This window comes from Propithecus coquereli, unplaced genomic scaffold (genome assembly GCF_000956105.1).
Source record: "Propithecus coquereli isolate 6110/MARCELLA unplaced genomic scaffold, Pcoq_1.0 Scaffold5, whole genome shotgun sequence".
Lineage (NCBI taxonomy): Eukaryota > Metazoa > Chordata > Mammalia > Primates > Indriidae > Propithecus > Propithecus coquereli.
Window position 1 is genome coordinate 18422891 of NW_012150840.1, and position 13280 is coordinate 18436170.

At 39.1% G+C, this 13280-nt stretch overlaps 1 protein-coding gene across 1 annotated transcript in view; it reads left to right on the top strand.

Moving 5' to 3' along the window:
• The first annotated feature begins 632 nt into the window (after positions 1-632).
• Positions 633-13280, top strand: part of LOC105819762 (neurexin-3-like) — a 186546-nt gene continuing 173898 nt past the window's right edge. The window contains exons 1-3 of the mRNA XM_012656062.1: positions 633-726; positions 2455-2658; positions 8679-8705. Of these exons, the coding sequence (XP_012511516.1) occupies positions 633-726; positions 2455-2658; positions 8679-8705 (325 nt within the window). The remainder of the gene's footprint in view (positions 727-2454; positions 2659-8678; positions 8706-13280) is intronic.

A 13280-nucleotide genomic window follows, 5' to 3' on the forward strand; every position in this document is an offset into this window, starting at 1 on the left:
GGAGAAGGTGAGTATTGACAATTAACAGTGGTCATAATTACACAAACACACAGAGCATTGTGCATATTCATATAGAACAATATTTAGAAATATATGTACCCTCTGTGCCTATATAATTTTGTATATTTATAAATACTAGATGACTTTAAATAATGACGTGTTTGTACACACACACACACACACACACACACACACACACATACACAAGAACACCATACCCTATCATAAAGCATTATAGATATGCTTCGACGCTTGGAAACATGAGTGCTCTCCTGGCATAGCTCTCTGACAATTTGGCAAAACTAAGAACACAGCTGGGAGAATCAGACTGCCTGCATTTAACTCCCGGCTCAGCCATTTATTAGCTGTGTGACCTGGTATCTAGAAAATACAATATTGTCTTTCTCGTGGTGTTCTTGAGGATTAAATGACTTCTTAATGCATATAAAGTCCTGGAAAGCACCAGGCAAATAGTAAGTGCTCAATAAATTTTAGTTGTCATTATTGATTTTTTTTTTATTCTGTTCTTCCAGGAGATAAAATTGTTGCTTTCACATCTGGAGCATGTGTTAAATTTAGATTATGTTTCCCATCTAAGAACAGATCATCATAATACGTCTTTTATTGTGATGATGTCTGCAACTGTCACACTTTTATTTGTGGCACTCTCAGAGTTTGAGAATCGTAATGTGCAGCTATTAGCATGTCATCAGTTTTACCTGGAAGGTGGTTTCTTTCCAGGAATATGAGTAGGTACATTTATATTAATTTTAATGGATCTTTTATGTGTTGTGTAAATGGGGTGGGGGTATGATGATGACAGACTATTTTGAGACCCTTCCATGTGGCCTGCCTACCTCTTGTCTCTCCATGTTTTGTTTCTTCCTGTATATGGGGACAGGGTTCCTTATCCCTTTTGTTCACTGCTATGTCCATAACACCTAGAAGAGTGCCTGGCACTCAGTAAGCACAAAGGAATGTATCGTAGTACCTCCTAATCTAAAACCACTAACTTACTTTTCAGTACCTGCACAAGTCCCTTGATTTTATTCCAGTCTCAAACTACCTTTATAGAACTATTTCCAAAACTAAATGTCAGCTGCTTCTGTTAAATAAAATAGTTTATTATCTGAGCATCCCCCTTCTTTCTTTCCTTTATAAAGATGCTATCTGATCTACCTGTCAAATCTTATGCCGTCACTTCTTTTGTTGCAAACCCCACCCATGTCCCAAGACCAGCACAGACTTCACCCCGGCTTCCTTACTCACCCGTATCCCTCAGCCTCTCTTCTCCGAATGCCACTGGCTTTGTATCTCTTTCCTCTGTGATTTAATCATTTTTTATATTCTAGTACAGTTATTTGTGTATGTTGTGTCTCCCTTTAGAGCAGGGACCATGTCTGCTTCACCACTATATTCTTCCCAGTGAATGTAAGTCGCAAATATTTGAAAACAACAAATGTTTAATGAAGACCTCTCAGTGCCAGATACTGAGCCTAGTGGCAGGCTGGCTTTTAGGAATGTGAGTTATATCCTCTTCCTGTGTTTTCTAAAAATATTTTCCAAATGAATGACTAAACAATTTCACATGTTAAGCACCATAGTGTTGCAAAACAGTCCCTGGACTTGGTAATAGACATATTGAGTTAAAATCTAGGCTGTGTGACTTTGGGATGATTACCTCCCTTTCTAAATGCTTTAGCTTTCTTGTTTGAAATCACAAATAATAGACCCACATTGTAACATTAAATGACATAGCCTATGCCTGGGGTGGGGATCCTAACCCAGGTGCTTAGACTGAGGAAGATACCAAATAAAAGTAATATGTATAAAAGTAAAATGAGTTTCTCAAGGGTGTCATCAACTGTTCATTGTTGTCATTTTTCCAGCTCTAGCTCTGTCAGTCTTCTTTGAATGGGCCATGCAAACTCACAATGCCTGGCCACTGGGGCTGTTATGGTGCCAGGCTGTGTTGCTGCCCTCTTCTTCTAGAAGCTCTCTGGCAGATATTTGTGTGCTGAGGTGCTTATAAACTGCTCTCTGCTTAATCTTCATGAAATACATGGATTCTATAATAAGTTTTGTTTCATGTACTTGTGTTTTATCTACAGCATACAGAATTGCAGGTACTATGACTTGTGGGGGCATTTGACTATAGCAAAATGCCTTAATATCCATTAATTAATTTAGCACCCTTGACAAGTCTGTGAGCATGGTGGGCAGGTATCGTGCCATGACGCGCCCTTTGCAAATGAGGAAATAGAGCCTCAGAGTTTAAGTGTTCTGCCCAAGGTCACACAGTTAAAACGTGGCAACAGTGGGGGTTAATAAAACACAAGTCATCTGGTCATAAATTTGGGTGCCCTCTCTATTGTACTCAGCCTGAAAGCAAAGGAGCATTTGGCAACTCTAACGCCCTTCACCTTAACGATCTCCTCCTCTCTTCTTTGGCAGAGGCGTCCATCCTGAGCTATGATGGCAGCATGTACATGAAGATCATCATGCCCATGGTCATGCACACCGAGGCAGAGGACGTGTCCTTCCGCTTCATGTCCCAGCGAGCTTACGGGCTGCTGGTGGCTACTACCTCCAGGGACTCTGCCGACACCCTACGCCTGGAGCTGGACGGGGGGCGCGTCAAGCTCATGGTTAACTTAGGTATCGTATGAAGTACCCTCTGCCAATCTGTTTGGGCTTGTCTTCCCTTTCTTTTCTGGTTTTCATTGGTTTGATTGAATTCTTTGTTTCTTGAAAGTTAGCCGCTCATCTCTTGTTTCATAGACCAAGGATAAAACCCAACAGCAACAAACACCTTCTCCTTATTTCTGCATGAGGTTTTGATGTCGATTTCTGGTTTCTGACAGTGGTGGTTTCTTTACTAGATTATTTATTTTCTAAGTTTCCTTTCTTGGTTTTTTGGAATCGTTTAGCTTTGTGTAAAACACGCTACTTTGGTCCATCTTTTGATCAATCATATTCCCATTAAGTCCAGCTCCTGGGTCACCACTCAAAACAGTCAAAGCCAAGGGCAACGGCAGGAAGTGGAAGCAAAATGAAAGGGTGGGTTGTGGAGAACTAAGCCCTGTGAGTAAGGCAGAAGGGCTTTGTTTCCAGCTCCACGATGACTATTGAAAGGGGGAATTCTGGCAGCTGTGATAGCGCTGATATCTCCTTGTACGTTTTCGTAGTGAGAGAACAGAGTCAGATTATTTCTGACATCCCATTGGAAGAACAACTCCCTAACTTTGGACTCTCTGACATGTGGAAGGAAAACATGGATGCTAATACATGTGCCCATTTTTCTTCCTAACATTCTCAAACATCACTCAGCAGCCCTTTGTGCACAGGTTGTTACCTCACACTGTTACCGGTTACTCTGTTATCTTCCTATAATACATATGCATTTTACCTTAAAATTGAAAAAGTATGACAACTTCAAATTTGTAGCTTTATAAGAACAAGATCTGTTCTTTCAATGTAATTAACTATAACAGACACTTTGGAAATTTTCCTTCTTAGAGCTTCATGTTCTCTCCTGCTATTGCCCTTCTCTACTGGATTCTAATTGACCTTCTGTGGAGAATGAGGGCCTCTTAAAGAATAAAGAAATAGAGGAGGGAAAAATCTCTATTTCTGCTATTTCTACTTAGCAGAAAGTCAATGCCCAGTTTTGACAGGATTAGTGATATAGCTGAGTCCAAACTTTCTAAGCTAATGGGTTTATTTGGGTATATGGAGTATGTTTGGATACAGTGCTCCTTTATAAAGATTTCGGTGGACTGGCTTGTCAGAGGCGTGGAGAAGTGATGGACAAATGGACCACATGCAAGCCCACGTACAGATGGATCTGTGTGGCCTGGTGGGAAGGCGGAGTTTTTATTCCATACCAGTCTTATTTGCTGTCAGGTCTACTGGTCACACTTAGAAAATGCCTACAACATAATCCTAAAATCTCTAGGACACAGAGGACTGTTTTGAGCAGTGGCTTATTTAGTTATGTCTTTTTCTTTTTCTCCTGGTTTGCAGCTTTTCAACACTATGCCATTTTTCTTGTCCAACCTTATTCGATTTCTGTTGTCAATGTGTCTCTTGGTTTTTCTTTTGTTTGTGTATGTGTGCGTTTGGTTATTTTAGGTTTTGGTTTTTCTCTTTTGCTGAATCTTTTCTGTGTTCTTGAGTTTCTAATCCTCCCCACCATCAACCATGGTAAATCAAAAGATGGTATTCAACCCTTCAAAGGCCCAAAGCCTGCGGCCCGCATAGCAAACAGCCTTGAGAACAGAGAGTACTGAGCAGCCTACAGGGACTGGCATACCCCTGTCCCTCCTGCCCCCCCTCCCTACACCATCCTCTCCGCCTTAAGCAAGCCAGTGTAAGAATGTATTACCTAAAACCGACAACTAGTAGTTGATTATCTACTTCTCAGAAAAACAACAGAAGGAATTAAGAACAAAAATAAAACAAAAACAAAAACCAACACAACTTCCTAACTAGCTCACGGAAAAAGACGATAAAGACCATTTTATCTCTGTATCTTTTTTAAAGTAGCAGAGAGACATACACATGAGGACGAGTTAGTCCTACGGGATTCTGAGGGGAGTACACACTGTGTCTTTAAACAGACATTTTTTTTTTCCTTATTACGTATTGTTTTGTAAAGATTAGAATGTCAACTGTGACAGGTCTCACATCTCAGAAGGAAACACTGGGGTGAGGGGGAGAGATAAAAGGGGATGAGCAATGAAGGAAATAGGTGGACAGATTCTCTTTCTCTTACGTGTACACATGGGCACACACGCTGAATTAGTCATAGATCCCACGTGTATTCCTAAAAGCAATATTTTTCTATTTTAAACTCTAGCCAAAATACGGGAGATGTGCTTTTCAAATAGACTTTGCCTTTGCCTTTTGGCTTCTTTTTGCACACCATCGATCTAGCTCCTACTAAATTAAAACATCTTAGGCAAAAGAGAGCCCCTCAAAAGAGCACACTATGCTTTCTTTTTACCCTAAAACATATGGTTCATCACAATTACTGGTCTGAATTTATTTAACTTCCCTTCAAACCTGACATGGAAAACTGACCTGAAATTCCTTGTGCTTGTGTACGTATAAATCTTCGTTTGCATACTTTATTCAAATTATCCTTTCAGTCCCTCCCCAAAATAGACCACTTCATGAATATTTTCTTTATCCTTGTCATGAATTCACATTTCCTTCTTCTTGGTTACAGAAGAAAATGTCTCCAAGCAGAGTTTGCAGTCACACATTCCACCAAAACTAATTTCCAAGGTCACTTTGTTCCCTCACTCCATTTACGTTGTCTTTTTTCTAGCACATGCACAAATAATATTCCAGTTTATTTTACATTGGTCACACATATAAGCTCATGATATAAAGGCCTAATATATATTTCTCTGATTAACATATCTTATGAATACCAAGGAGAGTGGTCTTCCAACGGCTTTGTTTTCTGAAGACCTATGTGCTGACAGCAGATCTAAGAAATATCCCACAACACACAGCACGTTTTTAAAAGTTATGAGGTTAGCTATTGATCAGCCATTGTTTGATCTTTTAGAATTAAAATATATAATAATATTTCATTATTATAGTATATCCAAAGATTTAAAAGACCTTGTCTTATTTTAATCTCATGATAATTTTGTGAGATATATCAAGAAAGTGTTTTTATGCTTACTTTTGCATGTGTGAAACATGTATATGATTTCTCAAAGCTTACACAAAAAGTTGGTAGGAGAGCCGGGACTAGAACCCTTGTCTACAAACGGCTAGAGCAGCGTGGGTTACCCGTGCCCTCCACACATCAATGCGGTATCAGTCCAGTGACTTCTAACTGCTTTCATGTTGGTCACCTTTGAAGCATGCACACAGGGAACGTCCATTTTCCTTAGTGCCCGGTTTGAACTGAGCTACTGCAGAAAAGTCAGTTGATATGGGCAGAGTCTTGAGGGTCCTCAGCAAAGTTCCAGGGCCCCTTCTTCCATGGCAGAGACTCTGAGGGAGTGACATGCAGTTTGGCTAATTGCATCCCAATTCTCCAAATGTTCTCTCTCTGGAAATCTACTTGCTGACTACTGTTTACTCTATGCAGTATTGAAAATACACAACTATTAGAACCACTCGCCTCTTCTATCTTCAACTCAAAGCTCACCAATATGGAAATTAATAATTTCTCCTCATTTACTAAAATAAAACCCTGACCCCTCTCTCTCTCTCTCTCTCTCTCTCTTCTCTCTCTCTCTCTCTCTCTCTCTCTCTTCCCCCTCTCCCTCCCTCCCTTCCTCCCTCCTCCAAAGACATACCAAGATTTAGGTAGTCTTTTTTCAAACAGAGAGAACTTCGGCTGCTACCAAAGATAGCTGTAAAGAAATTGCCTTGCCAGATCAATTCCCCTGACTCGTTTTTTATTAAAAAAATATATTCTCACTAACAAGACCACTCCCTGAGATCGTATGAAGAAAGGACTGGGGTGGATTTTTCTCCTCGAACTACTTATTCTTCAGATAAAGTGGTGACATAATTCTTCACATGTTGATTAAAAGAAACAAATTGCCATCTTGAAAGCTTCCAGTCCTCACATTGGTTTAAAGACCCTTCACTTCACTTCACATGGAACCATTTGCACGACCTAGAAGGATGAGTCCAGCCCAGTACCTCTCCCAGGAGGGAGAGGTTCTTATCCAATAATAAAATCCTCTGCTGCACAAAAGCCAAATAAGTGAACCACTTATTGTTGGCAGTCCTTGGTTTTGTTACTTTAGGTCCACTCTTTCCTGTCTCTTAAGGATACCCAAACACCTGTTGCCCTCTTTCTCTCATACATCAGGAAGAAGCATTTGTCCAGCGTTGGGGGATTGTAGGTACAACCAATAGCTGAAGCCTTCCTCCTTCTCTCCCTCCCCGTCCCCACCAGGGGCATGGCCTTCTCTGTCTGGTGGTCGTACCGGTTGCTCCAGGGCTGTTTGCTCCCACTTTTCTGTTGCGGTTGACGACACATGACAAACCTAACCGCACGAAACCAAACCCAGATTTTTCTCAAGAGATGTTCTTCTGGGGGAACAAATAAGCTTTCTGCCTCCTTCCTCAGAATAATTGGGTGTTATAAATTGCTCTTATCCAGACTTCACATAGTTTCATTCTGCCCTATTGGTTGCCACTGGTTCCTTTTTCACTTGCTTATGATGGTTTGCTTCGGGAAATTCAAATGGTGGCATTGTCCTTGACAAGCCCTCTAAAAACTGTTGGGTCAAACTTAAGTGGAAGAGCACAGTTTGTAACTGTATTTTTTCCTATACCTTTCTTCCTTTTTAAAAAATCACTTGACTTCTTCTACTTTTCAATATCTGACTTTAAACAAATTCTTACTAGAATTCCCACCAACATAAACCCACCTTAGGTTCAACCGGGCAGATTGGTAACAACTCACCTGAGACATTTGCCTAACCATTCCTGCCCAATCCCTACTGATGCCCACTGACTCTACTGAAGAATGTTTATGGCGTGTGCCCATGACTCTCAAATAGAGATTAATACAGTGACAGATACTCTGGTCTCGGACACGGACTACCTTGTCTGGTTACCAGCACTGGACAATTAGCCACCCTTTTCCTGTTTCTCTTTCCCATAGAAAAATAAAATAAAATGAAAACCACAGGATTTTTTCCCCTCGAAGTACAGAATCACAGAGTGAAACAGGCAGAATGTCAAAGGTGCCGAGACCTCCTCCACACGTGCCTGCCTTGCCTTCTCCCCGAATGCTGCAGGCCCTTCATTCAGTCTGAGCATTCGGGCAGGAAGACAGAGATGGGCTTCATGAGGGGGTTGGTCTGGGGGCCTTTGAGAGAATAGCGATCCACTGTGACAACATCATACAACCCCTTTCACCCTACACCTGACCCCACCTCTCTAAAATCTGGGATGGGTGTTTGTGCGGTTAGCTGTTTGCAAGTGGCCATTTTATGATGGGAAATGACCAGGTGGTGTTAACCCTTTTCTCACCTCTAAGGATGATGGCAAATCTGCCTATGCAAATTTCTGTAGCATCCGGGCCCGTCCTAAGGAGAGGGGTGGAGGGAGTTTGTTTTTAGAAAAAGAGAAAGGGTTAAATACTGAACTGAGAGACTTTATGGGCAGATTTTTAAAAGAATACCGTGTGTCAGACTGGTGATATATCTTTGGAATACTAATACAAAAATTGTGTTAATGCTACTTTTAAAGGTAAATTTTAAGAAAATAAATTGAAGGGGGAAATAGAATATAACCTGCATTTGGTGGGGGAATTTTTGCCTAATTTTCCAAGTTTAACAAAATTAATATTTCAAAGTCCAAGTTTAAATTTATATAAATGAATAGGTTTTTTTTAAAAAAAAACATGCTTGGTGTCTATTGTGGATATATATGTATACCAGTATATATCTCTATACATATGTGTATATATATGTGTGTGTGTGTATATATATATGTATCCAACTTTACTAAATAATATACTGTACATATACACCCACCCTTAAACTTGTACATACTGTATATATATAAAATGGCCACATTTCTTGCGTGTGTCTGTCCCCGGAAGGGTGGACTGATTGTTTTTGGATGTCTGCAGCTGTTACCTTGAAGGATGCAATTTCATCTTTCATTTATTTTTCCCCATCTAGACTGTATCAGGATAAACTGTAACTCCAGTAAGTTTTCCCTCAAGTTTCATTTTGTTCTTAAAAAAAAGAAAGAAAAACTGAGTTTATTTTGTTTACTGTTTTATGAGCTGTTTTTTATTTGAATTATTTTTTTTTTTGACAATGAAGTTGGGGGGATCTGGAGGGGTGGGTGAAGGGAAAGGGCTGAGTGTGGCTTGGGTGTGGTTTCTGAATTGGGGCAGGTCCTCTCTTCTTTCCTTGCTCTATATGTAGAAAAGCAGGAAAGGGCATGGGAATAATGAAATAACTTGAAAATGAGTTGAAATGGTAATTTGTTGTCTTTGGGAAATAATTCTCAGAGTGAACAAAACGCTTTAGAGCAACCAGCATGCACTTCTCCACTACCAAAAGCTTCAGATAATAAAAGCAAAGTTCATGACCCAGAGGTGGCTGCCAACTCTGACATTTCTTTCCTGGCATTTATCACTGTTGGGGACTTCTAGTGGGATAGGCAAAGCACTGCTCTTGGCAATAATGCAATATTTTAACCAAAGACTTGAGACACACTCTGGCTCTGCAGAAGGAAAGATTGTGGTCTATTATTGTCAACTTATCCCGTTCGAATACTCTAGTTCTTGTAGAAGGGTCCTAAAAGATACAAGCTGAAAACAATTCATGCATTTCTCCCTCTGCCTCTGCACATTAACTGGAGTCAATGAGGAAGGGGATGTAAAGAGAACAGGAAGAATAGGCATTAGGGAAGAATAGGCCACACTGAAAAAAAGGGAAAAAAGGAAAAAAAGGGGGAAATACGCTTCGAGTGCTACAACATATTGTATTAGTTAGGCTAATTAACACTAAATGCTATAATGAGCAATCCCAAAATTTCAATGGATCAACAAAAAGTTTATTTCTTGTTCAGGCAAAGTTAAATGATAATTGGACAGCTCTCCTGGACTTTTTTATTCAAAGAAGTAATCAAGTGATCTGGGATCCTTCTGTGAGGTGGGTCTGCCACCTTGGATTTCTTCACTTCCAGCTGTATCCACAGGGAAGAGAGAGAACGAGAGCTTGGATGGTTGTACAATAAGTTTTATTGCTTTGCCTGGAAGTGACATACATTACTTTTGCCCATATTTTATTTACCAGACATGATCTCATTCATTCTAAATGCAAACAAAGCTGGGAAATGTAGTCTTCCAATACACCCAGGAAGAGAAAATTAGATTAGTTGGCATTTAGCACACACAATTCTCAACATTATTTCATCATTTCTTGATTCTTTCCTTGCTAGGGGCTTTATGTAGGAATAAAAATAATCCAACTTTTACATGTTTATTCCATCCTATTAAGTCTATTATAGGTGCTAATTTAACCTTCTTTCTTGGTGGGAGATATAGGGATGAAAAACTAATAAAACCCAATTTTACTTTTTGGGGGGCAAATGTTCCATCTAAATTAACAAAAAGAGAAGAAATTTTAAAATCTATATAAATAAGCACTTACTAGACTGCTATATGCTTGTCTTGGCATCACTTTTAGTTACTTTAAGCAATGTCCTATTTTGCTATGTTTAAACATTTCTCATGATATTTAGATCATTAAAAGTCTAATTGAAACATCCTTTCTCTCCAAAGCCTGGAGTTTTCTATTTTTGTCTTTTTGTTTTTTTAAGGAGCTTTATTGAGGTATAATTTTCGTACCATAAAATTCACCCATTATAAGCCTACAATTCAATGACTTTAATTAAATTTATAGAGTTGTCCAAACATCACCACAATCACATTTTAGAACATTTCTGTCACCTCTAAAATTTTCCTCATGCTTATTTGCAGGAAATCCCTGCTCCTACCCTAAGCTCTAGCCAACTACTTCTGTGCTTCGTTTCCATAAATTTGCCTTTCTGGACCTTTCATATAAATGGAATCAGATATTGATATGTAGTCATTTGTGTCTGGCTTCTTTTAAGAAGTTGTACAGCATTTCTATGGAAAGCTGTCGCCTTTCCTTTTGCATTGGTTTCCAGAAGGAAATAATACGGAAACTCAGGATGGAAGTGGAAAATCTCATATTCAAAGCTGTATCTAGCATCTTCTGGCTTCAGAGACTGACTTGGAGAACAGAGGATGGAAGGAGTTATTTAATCAGAATATTAGGACTTGATTTTGATGCTCTGTCTGCAATTTCTCATGAAGTCAATTCCATGTATTCTATATGATCAGCCACGGAAAGTCATTATAAGACAAGTTCCAAGATTCTCTCTACTGGGAAGATAGTGACACAGATAGTAGATTTTCTAAACCTGAGAAAATATTTTCTATTCAGAACCACCTAAATCAGCATTGAGAGGAAAATATGTCAGCAACGATATGCTTCCAACTTTGATCAAGTATGAAAACAGTGTAACTTATTTTAATTCAATCATTAAGTCAAGAGTCAAGGTTAGATTTTAGAAATTGTTTTTGAATTCTCATGATAAACCTTTAACATGCTAAGAAAGTTAATTTTGTTGGGAGCACCAGAGAAATAACACATTGCTCACTGGTTGAATTGTGGTTGACGAGGAAAAAATATGAGTCTTTTAAACTAATCTGAGACCTTCAGTACTGAAGTCTGTAAACATGTATCTAGGATTAGGTAGAGTCACAAAGTAAATATATATTTTACTGAAGTTGATTTTAATTGTTGATTTGGAGTAGAAGTTTAAATTGAAACCAAAGCAATATATTATGCAGAAGAATGCAAATAAGCATGAATATTTAAGAATAAAAATGTGAGAATTTGGAGACACTTTATTGTGTATCTTCTCTATTTCATCCCTGGCATTATTGGCACTTGAGTGGAAAAATATGAAAAGACTGCAATTAAATTTGGAGAGAAAATGGGTCCAAAGTGATTAGAACTTCTAAACCCCTTTTCTCATTGACTCTGTGTCAGGATTTGTAGCTCCACCTGTTAAAGAATCTCAAGTTGTTTCTGTAATAGGTGTGTAGGTCTTGGATTTTACCTGATTTTTAACTGTAAGAGTATAAGACGTAAGATTGACTTGCAGCATGGATTTAGAGGGAGGGGGCTTTCCTCTCACCCTCCACTTGATGTCCTGCTGCCATTTTGGTAGAAGTCACAGGGTGCCATTGCTCATGTTACAAAACAGAGTTTTTTTTTTCCCCTCAAAGAATTTTGAATCACATTTGATTATAAGTTCGTGAACTTTTCCAGTAATTATTTTTTAGGGTGCCCGTTCTCTGAAAAGTCACTCAGGTAAAATACTGAATGACATCAGCTGTTTGTTTCCTGTTCATCTGCCACAAAATGTTGTTTGTTCTGGGAAATGGCTATTTCCAAGGGATTGTGTGGCACTCTGTAATGGAGAGATGAGCATGAAAAAGAAGGATGATCTTCCAGCATTAGGAGAAAGCAAGTGGCCGTGATAGAGGGCAGAGATCTTGAGACCAATTAGAGTGTTCTTCTAGCCTTCTTCCTTCTGGCGTTGTGGCTGGTCCTTCTGTCAGACATCATGGCCCAGTTCCATGCCAAGGGTTTCCTACCAAGAGGCAGAAATTATTTTCTAATCAGCTTCTGTCTTTCTCCCTATCCTAACTTCTCTTTTTCAATACTTTGACTTCGCCCACACTATCTAAGATGTATCTGTCATTACTCATTGACGCCATGAATTCCTCTCCAGCTGTTCTCAACACACACATATTAGAAAGTGTGTAAATCAAGGTCTTTGGTTGAATCAAGGTCATCGCTGGGTTTGATTCATCTGGCAGAATATATTTAAAGATATTTAATCAAGAAAGTTCCACCTTAGAATTTAAACTACAAAAGGACAACAGAGTTGGCAGTCATCATGGAGGATTGAACTCCAGGGTGACCTGGAAACACTGCTAAAGAAAACAGGGCTGCTTTCTGGAGTCTTTCTGGAGGAAATTGCCTTTCCTATGGCTCCAGTTCCATGAGGCTGGCAGTAACCTAGAGGCATGCAGTTCTGGAAACAGGTATGAACTTCTCATTGGTCTCGTGGGTGTTTGTTCAAGTGAAAGTGTGGAAAATGGTTTGCTGTCTTTTACCTTGTTTGATTGTGCCTTTGCCCTATAATTTCCTAGCTCCTACTTTTCTGTCCTTTTCAAGCCATGTGTAGTATGAATGAATATAGTGAACTTACATTAATTAAATGAGTATAGCTTGAATAAACATAGTGAACACATATTTATAAATATCAAATGCCCCTTTTTCCATCTCTTCCTCCTCTCAAAGGGTAATTCTTCAGTCTTGTGGCTATTAATGTTTCTAAAAAGGAGTAGATACATGGCTTAGAACTGTTACATGCCTGGTTATTTAGAAAGACCTCCCTCTCTTACTAATTACTTTGAACTTGAAGACTTCCTAATTTATCTGTAACGAGATTCATATTTTCTTCTTAGACACAGAGGAGAAAAGAAATAGAGTGCCATATGAAAATATACTAATCTTAAGACTTTGAAGTGTCACAGTGGAGCCATTGGTGTCAAAGAACAGCTTTGGTGATGTTGTCTGCCTTCCATACACTCTGATATCTTTGGATCATCATAGAGGTGCACAACAATCTCAAATGTACGAAAATAACATCACAAGGATATG